Source organism: Lethenteron reissneri, chromosome 56 (assembly GCF_015708825.2).
Source record: "Lethenteron reissneri isolate LAM-NWPU_2019-01 chromosome 56, ASM1570882v1, whole genome shotgun sequence".
Lineage (NCBI taxonomy): Eukaryota > Metazoa > Chordata > Hyperoartia > Petromyzontiformes > Petromyzontidae > Lethenteron > Lethenteron reissneri.
The window spans coordinates 1,746,467-1,767,975 of record NC_083834.1 but is presented as its reverse complement, the minus strand read 5'-3'; the positions used below and the strand labels follow the sequence as shown (position 1 = coordinate 1,767,975).

The 21,509-nt window shown below is 58.6% G+C and overlaps 1 protein-coding gene across 1 annotated transcript in view; it reads right to left on the bottom strand.

Moving 5' to 3' along the window:
- Nucleotides 1-21,509, bottom strand: part of MAP3K4 (mitogen-activated protein kinase kinase kinase 4) — a 106,292-nt gene that overhangs the window by 21,360 nt on the left and 63,423 nt on the right. The window contains exons 7-16 of the mRNA XM_061574745.1: nt 20,870-21,019; nt 19,413-19,570; nt 18,582-18,698; nt 17,120-17,219; nt 5,894-5,977; nt 4,116-4,889; nt 3,732-3,896; nt 2,417-2,566; nt 1,804-1,965; nt 999-1,132 (exon numbers count right to left, since the gene is read on the bottom strand). Of these exons, the coding sequence (XP_061430729.1) occupies nt 999-1,132; nt 1,804-1,965; nt 2,417-2,566; nt 3,732-3,896; nt 4,116-4,889; nt 5,894-5,977; nt 17,120-17,219; nt 18,582-18,698; nt 19,413-19,570; nt 20,870-21,019 (1,994 nt within the window). The remainder of the gene's footprint in view (nt 1-998; nt 1,133-1,803; nt 1,966-2,416; nt 2,567-3,731; nt 3,897-4,115; nt 4,890-5,893; nt 5,978-17,119; nt 17,220-18,581; nt 18,699-19,412; nt 19,571-20,869; nt 21,020-21,509) is intronic.

Here is a 21,509-nt window from a genome sequence, read left to right as displayed (position 1 = left end):
TCCGCGCCTGGCACACCACCACATCCAGCATATATAACCGAATTCAGTCATCCAGTGACCTGCGAAAATTTTCCGTGAAAAATTAAGCCCTGATAACAATACAAGACGGACAAGACGGAGGCACGGACGGAGGCACGGACGGACAGAGGGAAGGGTCAGGCTTGTGATTGGACAGCTAAGCCGCGGTCGGCACCACCTTACACAAGCGCGGCTCCTCACCTCGGTACGACCACCGGCCGCGCGGTCGGCAGCGGCAGCTCGTGCCACAAGCGCCGCTCCCCCCTCGATCCGGCGCGTCACATAAGAGCGTCAACAGAGGTCGTCGCAAAACGTCGCGCGGATTCAGCGACGGGCAAAGCCATCACGAGGCAACGTGCGACGCGGGGGACCGCGGGGGCCACCCGTCGCCGCGCGAAAACCGGTTCGCAGGAACGCGGTCGCTCGCTCGTAGTCACGACTCTCTCATCACACCGCACGCACACACCACGCACGGGCGGACGCACCAGGCAGGAAGACAGTCTGGCAAACTGGCACGGACGGTGACACGGACAGACGGGGAAAGGGATGCGCCAAAACTACAGAAGCACACGACGGACATCGATGCAGCGCGTCTTGTCTCTCGGGTCAGGCAGTTGGTTGAGAATATCGTCTCTCAAGCTTCCTGCGTGTAAATATGTGGTGCCGTGTCAGGTGGGCGGGCGAGCGAGTGAGCGAACGGGCAGACGAGCGAGTGAGCGAGCGGGCAGACGAGCGAGTGAGCGAGCGGGCAGACGAGCGAGTGAGTGAGCGAGTGGGCGAACGACTGTGCGGGCGAGCGAGTGAGCGAGCGGGCAGATGAGTGAGTGAGTGAGCGAGCGAGTGGGCGAACAACTGTGCGGGCGAGCGAGTGAGTGAGTGGGCAAGTAAATGGGCAAGCGAGTGGGCGAGCATGCGAGCGGGTGAGTGAGTGGGCAAGTAAATGGGCAGGCGAGTGGGCGAGCAGGCGAGCGGGTGAGTACCTGGGCCGGGTGCCTCGTCCGCTCTCACACTTGCTCAGCACGTACTCCATCCACTTGCGGGCGAAGCTGATGAAGTGGTCGCCCACGCGTTGCCGCGACTCGCCCGACATGAGCCGCACCACCTCCTTGTGGTACTGGGGGGTGGTATGGGGGGGGGGGGGGGCACGCGGGAGAGAGCCGGGTGAGAGAGTGGAGAGAGTGAGTGTTGGAGAGTGTATTAGTTTAGTGCCTACCCACATGCATGCACATGCACAAGAAGATACAAAGACAAAGAACCCCTCTATAGCCTTAAACAGACCGCTGGGGCAAGTGCCGTTAGCGAGTAGCACCTATGAAGGTCGGCACGGCAACACGTGCGGGTGTGGGTAGCCAGCACCACGCCCGGCCGCCTTTGTCACTGCAATCACACGCACGTGGGGGCACGTGGGGGCACGTGGGGGCACGTGGGGGCACGTGGGGGCACGTGAGCACGTGAACACGTGGGGGCACGTGGGGGCACGTGAACACGTGAACACGTGGGGGCACGTGGGGGCACGTGAACACGTGGGGGCACGTGGGGGCACGTGGGGGCACGTGGGGGCACGTGGGGGCACGTGGGCACGTGCGCGTCCTGTCGTGTGCTCAACTCGGCCGAGCGGAAGCGCTCGGTGGTTCCAATCAGGCAGGCCGCCCCGGCCGTCACCGCGCGTGTGTCGACAACACAACGCACACGCACGTGTGCGTTGTGTTGTGTTCGCACACGCACGTGTGCGAACACAACACAACGCGTATCCACGCCCCGCTCCGTCCCGCTGCCGCCGCGCACCTCAAATCCGAAGTTGAACGCCTGTATCATGGTCTCCTTGTAGTACTGCTGCATGCTGTAGCGCTCCACCTCCTCCATGTCGCCCTCGGCCTCCTGCACGAAGCGTGCGTTCACCTCCTCGATGGAGCCGCTGATCGTGTCGCACAAGCCCAGGGCCTCCACCTGCGCGGCAACGGGCACGAGGGCGGCGCAGCGACGGTGAGGGGCGGCGCAACAACATCAGAGACTCCGCGACCGTCGTCGCTGTTTGTACTTCTCATCTCAACATCCGATCTTCGATCGCCGGCCCTTTTACACGTGTAAAGCGTCAGCAATTTTATTCTGGTTTCGATCGTGCAGCGCTTTGCGAGGTTCGCTTCTGTGAGGGGAGCAGCACAAAATAAACACGACTATTCCTATCATCATCCTTCATTATTACTCTGACGACTTGCCGCTTTGTACAGGCCCCGTGATTGGTAAGCAGTGGGGTCACCGTGCACGGCTCCCCACGGGTAAAAGCGCAGCCCCCGCAACCGCTCGCTCACGCCACCGCCGGCGCAAGGGGCCTCCCCCCGCCAGAGGTATTTGTTTGGTCTACTCTTCCACGCCGGGACGGACGTGTCGCGCGACCTGCCTTGAGCGCCTCCAGGGCGTGCGCGATGGCGGGCCGCGTGGACGTCTGCTCGCTGTGCAGCCGCACGGCGTAGCAGGCGACGCGCTGGAACGCCTTGCGCTGCTCCTGCAGCACGCCCGAGTGCAGCGCCACCAGCAGCAGGCTGCACACCTGGAGGGGGTCCCCGCACCGCACGCGGTCAGGGGTCGCGAGGTCAGGGGTCGCGAGGTCGGGTCGCGAGGTCGGGTCGAGAGGTCGGTTTCCTTGCTGTGGTTGTCCCACCTGATGACGATTGCTTGTGTTGCAATCGAAACGTCGTGATCGATTATTTTTGTTTCTACCTACGTGACTTTACCGAAAGAACCAAAGAGCATGGATTCCTGCAGTCACTAAAGCTGCAAATCTTGCATTGCCTTTGTACTGTTCGCATTTTGGCGTTCTCTGGCCTAACTCGGGTGGTGACACAAGGCCATGAAGCAGGTGGTCTCTGGTGTAGGCCCATCAGTTGCAAAGACAATGCAAACGATGTTAACAGACGCATGTTCGCTTGCATGTTTTGCCACAAGCATGCAGACTTGATTCCTCGCAATAGGTGCGTCTACTTGGCTCTTGAGCATCGTAACACAGCTCGTGTTTTATTGCCAGAAAAGGGTAGAAGCCTATTCTGTCTTTTTCATCATTTTGATCCTGGCAAAAAGGTCCCAGACACATGCCGGGCTGTTGGAAGAGGTGAGGGGAGTCACCCACACTTTACCCCGCCAATCACACGAAAAACCTATTCTATGGTTCACGTAGATAGAAAAAATAAAAAAATGAAAAATATCACGGCGTTTTGATCGCAACACAAGCAATCGTCATCAGGTGAAAAAATATAGTGGGAGAGCTACTGTGGCAGGAACAACATATTATTTCTCTCCAGCTAGATTTGCTTGTGTTGCGATCGAAACGTCGTGATATTTTTCTATCTACGTGGCTTTACCGAAAGACCCAAAGAATATGAATTCCTGCAGTCACGGAAGCTTCAAGTCAAAATTTACACGAAAAACCTGCCGATCACAGACTGTGGTGAACCCATCCGTGAGCCCATTTGTATTATCCCGCTGTTGGGTGGACAGAGGTCGGAGGTCAGAGGTCAGAGATCGGAGGTCAGAGGTCAGAGATCGGAGGTCATAGTCGTGGAGGTGGTCGTGGAGGTGGTTGACAGCGGTGGTGATAAGGCAGCAACCAACGAGAGGCTATCGAGGGCACGAACCAACGGAGAGCGACGACGACGACGATGATGGCGACGACGACAGAGCTGTCGCTGTCACTGCCGCTGCCGCGGCGAGCCTCTCACCTGCACGTCCTGCAGCGTGTTGATGGTCTCCGTGGTGAGGCTGACCCTCATCGTCCGGCCGCACCACTCCGCTCGGCCGCTTCCCCCGCCCCCCCCGGCCCCCCCGGCCTCGCCGCCCCGGGGTCGCACGCCGCTCGGCTCCTCACCCACGACGCCGCTCGGCTCCTCGGCCAAGGCGCTCACCTCCTCACCCACGGCGCTCCCCTCCTCACCCACGGCGCTCCCCTCCTCACCCACGGCGCTCCCCTCGTCACCCACGGCGCTCCCCTCCTCACCCACGGCGCTCCCCTCGTCACCCACGGCGCTCCCCTCCTCACCCACGGCGCTCCCCTCGTCACCCACGGCGCTCCCCTCCTCACCCACGGCGCTCCCCTCGTCACCCACGGCGCTCCCCTCCTCACCCACGGCGCTCCCCTCCTCACCCACGGCGCTCCCCTCTTCCCTCCTCCTCGTCCTCGCTTCTTCGCCGAGTCTCATCCCCTTTTCCGTCCGGTCGCCCTCTTCTCTCCACCGTCTCCTCTCCTCCTCGAGGCTTTGTGCCTCTTCACCCCGGTCTCGTCGTTCCTCCTCGCGACCGTCACCACCGCCGCCGTCACCAACGCCACCGTCACCAACGCCACCGTCACCAACGCCACCGTCACCAACGCCACCGTCACCAACGCCACCGTCACCACCGCCACCGCCACCACCGTCACCGCCGCCACCGTCACCGTCACCGCCACCAACGCCACCATCACCGCCGCCCTCGTCGCCCTCGTCGTACGCGGCCAGAAAGTCCTCTCCGCTTGCGCCGGGCTCCTCCACAGCGCCGCTGCCATTTCCACGTCCGGCCTGCTGCTGCTGCTGCTGTTGCCCGTGGTGCTGCTCCTGCTGCAGCTCCTGCTGCTGCTCCTGCTGCTGCTCCTGCTGCTGCTCCTGCTGCTGCTGCTCGTGGTGCCCGTGGTGCCGGTGGTGCCGGCAGCTGGCGGCAGCGGCGTCGCCGCCCGCCCCGCCCCGCGGCCGCAGCAGGAGCAGGTAGCCGCCGGCGGCGGCGGGGCCCTCCAGGCCCGAGCAGTCGCGCCCGCAGGCGGCGCTGAGCAGCTGCAGCACCAGCGGCCGGTGCTCGCCGAGCGGCGCCGGCACGAACACCTGCACGGGCTCCAGGTCCTCCAGCAGCACCTGCGGGAGCGCGAGAGGGGGGGGGGGGAGCGCACGGCCACACTGCGCTGAGGATCCCCGATAAATCGTCTCCGTGGTGAGGCTGACCCTCATCGTCGCTACGGGGGGGCGGGGGGGCAGGTAGAGGTGTAACAGGAAGCTCGGGGGAAGCAGAAAGCGCCGAGCTGGCACCGCTGGGCTCCTGCTGGGTGTGGGGTGGCTGGTGCGTTGTGGGGGTGGCGTGCGCCGAGTGGTGCATTGTGTCGGCGTGGCGTGGTGAACTTGAGCGTGGGTGGCTGGTTTGTTTACATGATGTGTATGTAGGACAGGTAGGTGAGCGCGTGTGGGAGCGCGTGTGTGAATGCGTGCGGGTGAAAGTGTGGAGGTGAGCGTGCGTGTGTGGGGTAGAGGGTGTGTGTGGGTGAGGGTGTGTGGGTGAGGGTGTGTGAGAGTGTGAGGGTGTGTGGGTGAGTGTGTGTGGGTGAGGGTGTGTGGGTGAGGGTGTGTGAGAGTGTGTGGGTGAGGGTGTGTGAGAGTGTGAGGGTGTGTGGGTGAGTGTGTGTGGGTGAGGGTGTGTGTGTGTGTGTGGGTGAGGGTGTGTGGGTGAGGGTGTGTGGGTGAGGGTGTGTGGGTGAGTGTGTGTGGGTGAGGGTGTGTGAGTGTGTGTGGGTGAGGGTGTGTGAGTGTGTGTGAGTGAGGGTGTGTGAGGGTGTGTGGGTGAGGGTGTGTGTGGGTGTGGGTGAGGGTGTGTGTGGGTGTGTGTGTGAGGGTGTGTGTGTGAGGGTGTGTGGGTGAGGGTGTGTGGGTGAGGGTGTGTGTGGGTGAGGGTGTGTGTGGGTGTGTGTGTGAGGAAGTGTGGGTAAAGGTGTGTGGGTGAGGGTGTGTGGGTGAGGGTGTGTGGGTGAGGGTGTGTGAGCTTGTGTGTGGGTGAGTGTGTGTGGGTGAGCTTGTGTGTGGGTGAGGGTGTGTGAGGGCGTGTGGGTCAGCGCGCCACGTGTGTGGTGAGGGCCGGCTGTGCCGCGCACCTTGACGTGGCCGCTCGTGGCCAGGAGATGGAGCAGCTCATCCACCGACGACGATAAAACAAACTCGGCAGCCAGGCCCAGATCCTGACGCACACACACACAGACACACACAGACACACACACACACAGACACACACACACAGACAGAATCAGAATCTGTATCTATCCTGTAGGAATCTTACGAACTATGAAGCTCTTTTTAACAAATGACCAGAACACAAAGACAAAGATCGCCCGTGTAGCCTTAATAGACTTTTGGGGCAAGCGCCGTTAGCGAGCACCTATGAAGGCCGGCACGGCGCACGAGGAAGTGGGTGGCCAGCACCACGCCCGGCCGTCTTTGTCTCCCCAGTGGCGATGTTTACACATCGCACCAAGTACTCATTTGAGGCTGAGTCGAACTAGGGGAGGCCCAGGGCCGGTTCAGATATTCGTCACCGGTGTTGGCTGTGAGCGTGAATCGAACCCCGGGAGGCCTGGATCTTTGCGAAGCGTAGCGCTCACCGCTGCACTCACTCTGCACGTGCACACCCACGCACGTCGTCACCAGACACACACACGTCATCACCAGACACACACACGTCATCACCAGACACACACACGTCATCACCAGACACACACACGTCATCACCAGACACACACACGTCATCACCAGACACACACACGTCGTCACCAGACACACGCACGTCGTCACCAGACACACACACGTCATCACCAGACACACACACGTCATCACCAGACACACGCACGTCATCACCAGACACACACACGTCATCACCAGACACACACACGTCGTCACCAGACACACACACGTCATCACCAGACACACACACGTCATCACCAGACACACACACGTCGTCACCAGACACACACACGTCATCACCAGACACACACACGTCATCACCAGACACACACACGTCATCACCAGACACACGCACGTCGTCACCAGACACACACACGTCATCACCAGACACACACACGTCATCACCAGACACACACACGTCGTCACCAGACACACACACGTCATCACCAGACACACACACGTCATCACCAGACACACACACGTCATCACCAGACACACACACGTCATCACCAGACACACACACGTCGTCACCAGACACACACACGTCATCACCAGACACACGCACGTCGTCACCAGACACACACACGTCATCACCAGACACACACACGTCATCACCAGACACACACACGTCGTCACCAGACACACACACGTCATCACCAGACACACACACGTCGTCACCAGACACACACACGTCATCACCAGACACACACACGTCATCACCAGACACACACACGTCATCACCAGACACACGCACGTCATCACCAGACACACGCACGTCATCACCAGACACACACACGTCATCACCAGACACACACACGTCATCACCAGACACACACACGTCATCACCAGACACACACACGTCATCACCAGACACACACACGTCATCACCAGACACACACACGTCATCACCAGACACACGCACGTCATCACCAGACACACACACGTCATCACCAGACACACACACGTCATCACCAGACACACGCACGTCATCACCAGACACACGCACGTCATCACCAGACACACGCACGTCATCACCAGACACACACACGTCATCACCAGACACACGCACGTCGTCACCAGACACACACACGTCATCACCAGACACACGCACGTCGTCACCAGACACACACACGTCGTCACCAGACACACACACGTCGTCACCAGACACACACACGTCGTCACCAGACACACACACGTCGTCACCAGACACACACACGTCATCACCAGACACACACACGTCGTCACCAGACACACACACGTCATCACCAGACACACACACGTCGTCACCAGACACACGCACGTCGTCACCAGACACACACACGTCGTCACCAGACACACGCACGTCGTCACCAGACACACACACGTCGTCACCAGACACACACGCGTCATCACCAGACACACACACGTCATCACCAGACACACACACGTCGTCACCAGACACACACGCGTCATCACCAGACACACACACGTCATCACCAGACACACACACGTCATCACCAGACACACACACGTCATCACCAGACACACACACGTCATCACCAGACATACACGCGTCGTCACCAGACACACACACGTCATCACCAGACACACGCACGTCATCACCAGACACACACACGTCATCACCAGACACACGCACGTCATCACCAGACACACGCACGTCATCACCAGACACACACACGTCGTCACCAGACACACACGCGTCATCACCAGACACACGCACGTCATCACCAGACACACACGCGTCATCACCAGACACACACACGTCGTCACCAGACACACACACGTCATCACCAGACACACACGCGTCATCACCAGACACACACGCGTCATCACCAGACACACACACGTCATCACCAGACACACACACGTCATCACCAGACACACACGCGTCATCACCAGACACACACACGTCGTCACCAGACACACACACGTCGTCACCAGACACACACACGTCATCACCAGACACACACACGTCATCACCAGACACACACACGTCATCACCAGACACACACGCGTCATCACCAGACACACACGCGTCGTCACCAGACACACACACGTCATCACCAGACACACGCACGTCATCACCAGACACACGCACGTCATCACCAGACACACACACGTCGTCACCAGACACACACGCGTCATCACCAGACACACGCACGTCATCACCAGACACACACGCGTCATCACCAGACACACACACGTCATCACCAGACACACGCACGTCATCACCAGACACACGCACGTCATCACCAGACACACACACGTCGTCACCAGACACACACACGTCATCACCAGACACACGCACGTCATCACCAGACACACGCACGTCATCACCAGACACACACGCGTCGTCACCAGACACACACACGTCATCACCAGACACACACACGTCATCACCAGACACACACACGTCATCAACAGACACACGCACGTCATCACCAGACACACACACGTCATCACCAGACACACGCACGTCATCACCAGACACACACACGTCATCACCAGACACACACACGTCATCACCAGACACACACGCGTCGTCACCAGACACACACACGTCGTCACCAGACACACACACGTCGTCACCAGACACACGCACGTCATCACCAGACACACACACGTCATCACCAGACACACGCACGTCATCACCAGACACACACACGTCGTCACCAGACACACACACGTCGTCACCAGACACACACACGTCGTCACCAGACACACGCACGTCATCACCAGACACACACACGTCATCACCAGACACACACACGTCATCACCAGACACACACACGTCATCACCAGACACACGCACGTCATCACCAGACACACACACGTCGTCACCAGACACACACACGTCATCACCAGACACACGCACGTCGTCACCAGACACACGCACGTCATCACCAGACACACACACGTCATCACCAGACACACGCACGTCATCACCAGACACACACACGTCATCACCAGACACACACACGTCGTCACCAGACACACACACGTCATCACCAGACACACGCACGTCATCACCAGACACACACACGTCGTCACCAGACACACACACATCGTCACCAGACACACGCACGTCATCACCAGACACACACACGTCATCACCAGACACACACACGTCATCACCAGACACACACACGTCATCACCAGACACACACACGTCGTCACCAGACACACACACGTCATCACCAGACACACACACGTCATCACCAGACACACACACATCGTCACCAGACACACACGCGTCATCACCAGAACACACACGTCATCACCAGACAACACACACGTCGTCACAAGACACACACTAAACGTCATCACCAGAATCACATCACAGCACACGTCATTCACCAGACACACGCACGTCGTCACCAGCACACACACGTCATCACCAGACACCCACACGTCATCACCAGACACACACCACGTCGTCACCAGACACACCACACGTCCTCACCAGACACACACACGTCATACCAGACACACACACGTAAAGACACACACACGTCTCACCAGAACACACACACGTCAACCAGACACACACGTCATCACCAGACACACACACGTCATCACCAAGACACACACACGTCATCACCAGACACACACACGTCATCACCAGACACACAGCACGTCATCACCAGACACACACACGTCATCACCAGACACACACACGTCGTCACCAGACACACACGTCATCACCAGACACACACACACGTCATCACCAGACACAGCAACCACGTCATCACCAGACACACACGTCATCACCAGACACACACACGTCGTCACCAGACACACGCACGTCACGTCATCACCAGACACACACACGTCATCACCAGACACACACACGTCATCACCAGACACACACACGTCATCACAGCACACACACACCACGTCGTCACCAGACACACACACGTCATCACCAGACACACACACACGTCGTCCAACACACACAGCGCACGTCATCACCAGACACACACACGTCGTCACCAGACACACACACGTCCACACCAGACACACACACGTCATCACCAGACACACGCACGTCTCACCAGACACACACACGTCATCACCAGACACACACACGACGTCGTCACCAGACACACACACGTCATCACCAGACACACGCACGTCATCACCAGACACACACACGTCGTTCATCCAGACACACACACGTCACACCAGACACACGCACGTCATCACCAGACACCAACACGTCATCACCAGACACACACACGTCGTCACCAGACACACCACACGTCATCACCAGACACCACACACGTCATCACCAGACACACACACAGTCATCACCAGAACACACACGTCATCACCAGACACACACACGTCGTCACCAGACACACACACGTCATCACCAGACACACACACGTCATCACCAGCACACCACACGTCGTCACCAGCACACACACGTCATTCACAGACACACACACGTCATCACCAGACACCACACACGTCGTCACCAGACAACACACACGTCATCACCAGACACACACACGTCATCACCAGACACACACACGTCGTCACCAGACACACACACGTCATCACCAGACACACACACGTCCTCACCAGACACACACACGTCGGCACCAGACACACACACGTCATCACCAGACACACACACCGTCATCACCAGCACACACGTCGTCACCAGACACACACACGTCGTCACCAGACACACACACGTCATCACCAGACACACACACGTCATCACCAGACACACAACGTCATCACCAGACACACACACGTCATCACCAGACACCCCACACGTCATCACCAGACACACACACGTCATCACCAGACACACACACGTCGTCACCAGACACACGCACGTCATCACCAGACACCACACGTCATCACCAGGACACACGCACGTCATCACCAGACACCACACGTCATCACCAGACACACACACGTCGTCACCAGACACACGCACGTCATCACCAGACACACACACGTCATCACCAGACACACGCACTTCATCACCAGGACACACACACGTCATCACCAGACACACACACGTCGTCACCAGACACACACACGTCATCACCAGACACACACACGTCGTCACCAGACACACGCACGTCATCACCAGACACACACACGTCGTCACCAGACACACACACGTCATCACCAGACACACACACGTCGTCACCAGACACACGCACGTCATCACCAGACACACGCACGTCGTCACCAGACACACACACGTCATCACCAGACACACACGCGTCGTCACCAGACACACACACGTCATCACCAGACACACGCACGTCGTCACCAGACACACACACGTCATCACCAGACACACACACGTCGTCACCAGACACACACACGTCGTCACCAGACACACACACGTCATCACCAGACACACGCACGTCGTCACCAGACACACACACGTCATCACCAGACACACACACGTCATCACCAGACACACACACGTCGTCACCAGACACACGCACGTCATCACCAGACACACACACGTCATCACCAGACACACACACATCGTCACCAGACACACACACGTCATCACCAGACACACACACGTCGTCACCAGACACACACACGTCATCACCAGACACACGCACGTCGTCACCAGACACACACACGTCGTCACCAGACACACACACATCGTCACCAGACACACACACGTCATCACCAGACACACACACGTCGTCACCAGACACACACACGTCGTCACCAGACACACACACGTCATCACCAGACACACACACGTCATCACCAGACACACGCACGTCATCACCAGACACACACACGTCATCACCAGACACACACACGTCATCACCAGACACACACACGTCATCACCAGACACACACACGTCATCACCAGACACACGCACGTCATCACCAGACACACACACGTCATCACCAGACACACACACGTCATCACCAGACACACGCACGTCATCACCAGACACACACACGTCATCACCAGACACACGCACGTCATCACCAGACACACACACGTCATCACCAGACACACGCACGTCGTCACCAGACACACGCACGTCATCACCAGACACACGCACGTCGTCACCAGACACACACACGTCGTCACCAGACACACACACGTCATCACCAGACACACGCACGTCATCACCAGACACACGCACGTCATCACCAGACACACGCACGTCATCACCAGACACACACACGTCATCACCAGACACACACACGTCATCACCAGACACACGCCGTCATCACCAGACACACACACGTCATCACCAGACACACGCACGTCATCACCAGACACACGCACGTCATCACCAGACACACGCACGTCGTCACCAGACACACACACGTCATCACCAGACACACGCACGTCGTCACACCAGACACCACACACGTCGTCACCAGACACACGCACGTCATCACCAGACACCACACGTCATCACCAGACACACACACGTCATCACCAGACACACACACGTCATCACCAGACACACACACGTCATCACCAGCACACGCACGTCATCACCAGACACACACACGTCATCACAGACACACCACACGTCATCACCAGACACACGCACGTCATCACCAGACACACACACGTCATCACCAGACACACGCACGTCATCACCAGACACACACAACGTCATCACCAGACACACGCCGTCGTCACCAGCACAACACACGTCATCACCAGACACACGCACGTCGTCACCAGACACACGCACGTCATCACAGGAACACGCACGTCATCACCGCACGTCATCACCAGACACACACACGTCATCACCAGACACACGCACGTCATCACCAGACACACACACGTCATCACCAGACACACGCACGTCATCACCAGACACACACACGTCATCACCAGACACACACGTCATCACCAGACACACGCACGTCATCACCAGACACACACACGTCATCACCAGACACACGCACGTCATCACCAGACACACACACGTCATCACCAGACACACGCACGTCGTCACCAGACACACACGTCATCACCAGACACACGCACGTCGTCACCAGACACACGCACGTCATCACCAGACACACGCACGTCGTCACCAGACACACACACGTCGTCACCAGACACACACACGTCATCACCAGACACACGCACGTCATCACCAGACACACGCACGTCATCACCAGACACACGCACGTCATCACCAGACACACGCACGTCATCACCAGACACACACACGTCATCACCAGACACACGCACGTCGTCACCAGACACACACGTGCGTCACCAGACACACACACGTCAATCACCAGACACACACACGTCGTCACCAGACACACGCACGTCATCACCCAGACACACCACACGTCGTCACCAGACACACACACGTCGTCACCAGACACACACACGTCGTCACCAGACACACACACGTCATCACCAGACACACGCACGTCATCACCAGACACACACGTCATCACCAGACACACGCACGTCGTCACCAGACACACACACGTCGTCACCAGACAACACACACGTCGTCACCAGACACACACACGTCGTCACCCAGACACACGCACGTCATCACCAGACACACACACGTCGTCACCAGACACACACACGTCCTCACCAGACACACACACGTCATCACCAGACACACACTACGTCATCACCAGACACACGCACGTCATCACCAGACACACGCACGTCATCACCAGACACACGCACGTCATCACCAGACACACACACGTCATCACCAGACCACCACACGTCATCACCAGACACACGCACGTCATCACCAGACACACGCACGTCATCACCAGACACACACACGTCATCACCAGACACACGCACGTCATCACCAGACACACGCACGTCATCACCAGACACACGCACGTCATCACCAGACACACGCACGTCATCACCAGACACACGCACGTCATCACCAGACACACCCACGTCATCACCAGACACACACACGTCATCACCAGACACACGCACGTCATCACCAGACACACGCACGTCATCACCAGACACACACACGTCATCACCAGACACACGCACGTCATCACCAGACACACGCACGTCATCACCAGACACACGCACGTCGTCACCAGACACACACACGTCATCACCAGACACACACACGTCATCACCAGACACACACACGTCATCACCAGACACACGCACGTCGTCACCAGACACACACACGTCATCACCAGACACACGCACGTCATCACCAGACACACGCACGTCGTCACCAGACACACACACGTCATCACCAGACACACACACGTCGTCACCAGACACACGCACGTCGTCACCAGACACACACACGTCATCACCAGACACACACACGTCATCACCAGACACACACACGTCGTCACCAGACACACACACGTCGTCACCAGACACACGCACGTCGTCACCAGACACACACACGTCATCACCAGACACACACACGTCATCACCAGACACACGCACGTCATCACCAGACACACACACGTCGTCACCAGACACACACACGTCATCACCAGACACACACACGTCGTCACCAGACACACGCACGTCATCACCAGACACACACACGTCGTCACCAGACACACACACGTCATCACCAGACACACACACGTCGTCACCAGACACACACGCGTCGTCACCAGACACACACACGTCATCACCAGACACACGCACGTCGTCACCAGACACACACACGTCATCACCAGACACACACACGTCGTCACCAGACACACACACGTCGTCACCAGACACACACACGTCATCACCAGACACACGCACGTCGTCACCAGACCACACACACGTCATCACCAGACACACACACGTCATCACCAGACACACACACGTCGTCACCAGACACACGCACGTCATCACCAGACACACACACGTCATCACCAGACACACACACATCGTCACCAGACACACACACGTCATCACCAGACACACACACGTCGTCACCAGACACACACACGTCATCACCAGACACACGCACGTCGTCACCAGACACACACACGTCGTCACCAGACACACACACGTCATCACCAGACACACACACGTCGTCACCAGACACACACACATCGTCACCAGACACACACACGTCATCACCAGACACACACACGTCGTCACCAGACACACACACGTCGTCACCAGACACACACACGTCATCACCAGACATACGCACGTCGTCACCAGACACACACACGTCATCACCAGACACACACAGTCAATCACCAGACACACACACGTCATCACCAGACACACACACGTCATCACCAGACACACACACGTCATCACCAGACACACGCACGTCGTCACCAGACACACACACGTCATCACCAGACACACACACGTCATCACCAGACACACACACGTCATCACCAGACACACACACGTCGTCACCAGACACACACGCGTCATCCCCAGACACACACACGTCGTCACCAGACACACGCACGTCGTCACCAGACACACACACGTCATCACCAGACACACACACGTCATCACCAGACACACACACGTCATCACCAGACACACACACGTCGTCACCAGACACACACACGTCATCACCAGACACACGCACGTCGTCACCAGACACACACACGTCATCACCAGACACACACACGTCGTCACCAGACACACACACGTCGTCACCAGACACACACACGTCATCACCAGACACACGCACGTCGTCACCAGACACACACACGTCATCACCAGACACACACACGTCATCACCAGACACACACACATCATCACCAGACACACACACGTCATCACCAGACACACACACGTCATCACCAGACACACACACGTCATCACCAGACACACGCACGTCGTCACCAGACACACGCACGTCATCACCAGACACACACACGTCATCACCAGACACACGCACGTCGTCACCAGACACACACACGTCATCACCAGACACACACACATCGTCACCAGACACACACGCGTCATCACCAGACACACACACGTCATCACCAGACACACGCACGTCATCACCAGACACACACACGTCATCACCAGACACACACACGTCGTCACCAGACACACACGCGTCATCACCAGACACACACACGTCATCACCAGACACACGCACGTCGTCACCAGACACACGCACGTCGTCACCAGACACACACACGTCATCACCAGACACACACACGTCGTCACCAGACACACACACGTCATCACCAGACACACACACGTCGTCACCAGACACACACACGTCATCACCAGACACACACACGTCGTCACCAGACACACACACGTCATCACCAGACACACACACGTCATCACCAGACACACACACATCGTCACCAGACACACACACGTCATCACCAGACACACGCACATCGTCACCAGACACACGCGCATGGCACTCCCATTGACACCCGGACGGACGCACTCACATGCACAAAGACAAATATCCCCCGTGTGGCCTTCACAAACTTTTGGGACAAGTGCCGTTTTGCGAACGCCTGTCAAGGCCAAAAAGGCGCGCAAAAGATGGGTGGGTGGACAGCAGCACCCCCGGCCGCCTCTGTCTCCCCCAGGTTCACTCCCGCGCGCACTCCAGGCTCTCACGGAGCGCACGCCGGGGCGCGCCTACGTCACGGCAAGTGGCAGCACAGAGAGGAGTGAGCGGCGGGACCTTCTTGAGCATCTTGGCGAAGCCGAGAGCCTTGGAGGCTCGCTCGCGCGCCTCGTGGAAGAGCTCCTTCACGGCTCGGCACGTCTCGATCACGGAGCGCCTGCAGCGCAGGCGACATGCGGGGAGACGACGCCGGGGAGACGCGCGTGACGTGGGGAGAGACACAGACACGTGACGCGGGGAGAGACACACACACACACACAGGGAGAGACACACACACAGGGAGAGACACACACACACGCAGGGAGAGGGGAGTGAGTCACACACACAGAGTAACACACGCACAGAGTAACACACACAGAGTCACAACAACAACCGCCATTCGCCACTAAGTGGTGGTGACATCACCACGACGCTTGTGCCAGGCCAAGTGCACCTTGAGGCCACGTGAAGTGTCGAACGCCCGCTGGCAGGAGGTCACGGGGCAGACCCAGGTGCCACGGGTCGACTGACCGAGATGACCGAGATGACTGGCTGATGCACCACCTGTGCCCCCTACTGTGCCAACTTGCTGTGCTTTAGCCACCCGGCGCTCCGCTCGTTGTTGTGAGCGTCGCTCCTCCGCCCTCCGTTGTTGTTGGAGGGCGACTGCCTCCAACTGCCCAATAGCGTCCTTCACGAGCCTCCTCCACTGAGGCCGATCTTGACACCGCTGGTACCAGTCATCGGCAAGTCCACTCAGCTCCACGTCCTCCTGTACCACATCATTCCATCTCTTCTCTAGCCCGTGCCGCGCCCATTTAGCCCCCTCGATCTGGCCGAACAAAAGCTGTTTAGGCATGCGGTGGCTGGGCATGCGGGCTACATGACCCAGCCAACGCAGCCTTGCCTGCCGGAGGAGCTCACCGATGGGACTTTGTCCAGATCTTTCAAGGATTTGTGAGCTCCTCACACAATCCAGCCTGGTTAAACCCAGGATGGATCGTAGGCAGGCCAGCCTAAATGTTTCCAACCGGCGAAGATGCTCCATTAGGGGGGTCCACGTTTCGCAAGCGTAGAGAAGGGAGGGAATGACCGTGGCCGAAAAGACCTGAAGCTTCGTGCGGAGCGACAGACCAGGTAGCTTCCACACAGCGTTACGCAACCGATGAAAAGATATTGCCACGCACACACACACACAGAGTCACACACACACAGTACACACACAGTCACACACACACAGTCACACACACACAGTACACACAGAGTCATACACACACAGTCACACACACACAGTACACATACATCACACACAGAGTCACACACACAAATTACACACACACATACATAGAGTCACACACGCACACACAGTACACACACAGTACACACACACAGTACACACACACACACAGTACACACACACAGAGTAACACACACACAGAGTAACACACACATAAAGTCACACACACACAGTACACACACACACACAGTACACACAGTACACACACACGACAGACAGAGAGATATTGGCGGTGTGGCTGACCGGATGCCGTCGGACTGCACGCTGTCGTTGGGGCTCACGTGCAGCTCCGAGCACAGGCGGCGCGCCCCGTGGCGCAGGAAGTCGCCCGTCGACTGCAGCAGCTCGCGAGCGATGTCACTGCGGCGACGAGAGCGGGGAACGTCAACACCGCGGGGTGGGCCAGCGGGTGGGTGGGTGGGTGAGAGGGTGGGTGGGTGAGCGAGCGGGTGGGCCAGTGGGTGGGCAAGTGGGTGAGTGGGTGGGTGAGCGAGCGGGTGGGTGAGCAGGTGGGTGAGAGGGTGGGTGAGGGGGTAGGTGAGGGGGTAGGTGATGGATTAGCCGAGCGGGTGGGCGCGCGGGTAGGTGAGTGGGTGGGCGAGCAGGTAGGTGAGTGGCTGGGTGAGTGGGTGGTTGAGCGGGTGGGTGAGTGGGTGAGCGGGTGGGTGGGTGAGCAGGTGGGTGAGCGGGTGGGTGAGCGGGTGGGTGAGCGGGTGGGTGAGCGGGTGGGTGAGCGGGTGGGTGAGCGGGTGGGTGAGCGGGTGGGTGGGTGAGTGGGTGGGTGAGTGGGTGGGCATGCAGGTGGGCAAGCAGGTGGGTGAACGAGCGGGTGTGTGAGTGGGTGGGTGAGCGGGTGGGTGAGAGGGTGGGTGAGCGGGTGGGCGAGCGGGTGGATGAGCAGGTGGGTGAGCGAGCGGGTGGGTGAGCGGGTGGGTGAGCGGGTGGGTGAGCGGGTGGGTGGGTGAGCGGGTGGGTGAGTGGGTGGGTGAGCGGGTGGGCGAGCGGGTGGATGAGCAGGTGGGTGAGCGAGCGGGTGGGTGAGCGGGTGGGTGAGGGGGTAGGTGAGTGCCGCACCAGAAGAGGGTGCCGGCCTGCGCCTCTCCCCCGCGCACGAGTGGCACCACCTGCTTGCTGAAGCCCCACTCCTCCTCCAGCAGGTTCTTGAGGCCATACGAGGCCTGGGGCAGGTGCTGCAGCATGCTGATCCAGCTCTGGATGTACTCGTAGTACACCTGCATAGAGACAAAGGTCCCCCGTATAGCCTTCACCGACTGTTGGGGAAAGTCCCGCGAGCGAGTAGCACCACCTACGGAGGCCCAGGCATGTCGCACCAGGGGGTGGGTGGCCAGCAATCACGTCTGGCCGCCTTTGTCTCCCTAGTGGCGATGTTTTTACACATCGCGCTAGGTACTCGTTTGAGGCTGAGTCGACGTCGGGGAGAACCAGAAGGTTGAGATAATCGTCACTGGTGTTGGTGGTCGTGAGAGGGAATCGAACTCGACTGGCCGGGTAAGTGGCGCAGCGCACTACCTGCTACACTCCATGCAGACAACAAGAACCGCCGCCATCCGCCACTAAGTGGCGGTGACGTCACCACGGCGCTTGTGCCAGGCCAGCTGCTCTTTAAGGCCACGTGAAGTGTCAAACTTCCACTTGGCAGGAGGTCACGGGACATAAACAGATGCCATGGGTCGACTGACTGAGATGACTGAAAGATGCACCACCTGTGCCCCCCTACTGTACCAACTTGCGGACACACAGACACGGACACACAGACGCGCACACGCGCGCACACGCACACGTCCCTTTTCCACTGGTCCATGCGAGCCGAGCCGTGACCGCACCGTGGTGCCAAAACCTGCCCCGGGGCCAAGCAGGGCCGGGCTGTCCTCTGCGCGAGACGACCTGGCGACTCCGCTTCGCTTGTAGGTGGTTGTGGTGGTAGTGGTGGTGGTGGTGAGAGTGGCGGCGGGGGTCAGAGCAGAGGTCGCAACCGGGTACCCGATACCCGTACCCTACCCGATACCCGGCTACCCGTACCCGGCCGGGTACGGGTACGGGTAGCCGTTTGCGACCCTGGTGCGGCCGGGTATGGGTACGGGTAGACCGTGAGTCACTGGTGAGTCACCGTTTGTCACTCATTTCCCAACGTCTTGTCTCTTCTCACAATTCAAGTTCCTAGAATCAACCCACCCGCGCCTGCAACATGGCTTCATCCCAGAGGTCGCAATCAGGTACCCGATACCCGTACCCTACCCGTACCCGGCCGGGTACGGGTAGGGTACGGGTACGGGTAAGGAATCAAAACCCGTTTGCGACCTCTGGGTCAGAGTGGTGTTGATAGTGGTGGTGGCGGCAGTGTTGGTGGTGAGTGGTGTTGATGACAGTTGTGATTTAAGTGGTGGTGGTAGTGACAGCGGTGGTGGTGATAGCGGTGTTGATAGTGCTGGTGGTGATAGTGGTGGTGGTGATGGTGGTGATGGTGGTGATGGTGGTGGTGATGGTGGTGGTGTTGTTGTCGACGCTCTCACGGTGAGCATCTTCTGGAGGTCGTCCTCGAACTCGTCGATGTCCTGCTCGGGCTCGGGCTGCTCCCCCTCGAGCACCGAGTGCGTCATCAGCTGGTAGTACTGCTTCACGATGAGGCCGCCCTTGATCACCTCCTTGCACTCTCGCACGAGCTGCACACGCACACGCACGCACGGAGAGACGCACGGAGAGACGCATGTCTCCAACAGGCTGTGGGGGGCAGGTGCTATTCGCGAGCAGCACTTGTCAAGATTTTCACGGCGCACCACGGGATGTTGTGGCAAGTGCCACGCCCGGCCAACGCACACACGGGCACACAAAGACAAAGATACCCCGTATAGCCTTAACAGACTGTAGGGGCAAGTGCTGTTAGCGAGCACCTATGAAGGCCGGCACGCACACGAGGGGGTGGGTGGCCAACACCACGCCCGACCGCCTTTGTCCCCCTAGTCGCGATGTTTGCACATCGCACCAGGTACTCATTTGAGGCTGAGTCGACCTAGGGGAGGCCCGGGACCGGTTCAGATAATCGTCACTGATATTGGCCGTGAGCGGGAATCGAACCCGTGTCGCCGGGTTCGTAGCGCAGCGTAGCGCTAACCGCTACACCACCGCTCCCCACGGGCACACACACACACGGGC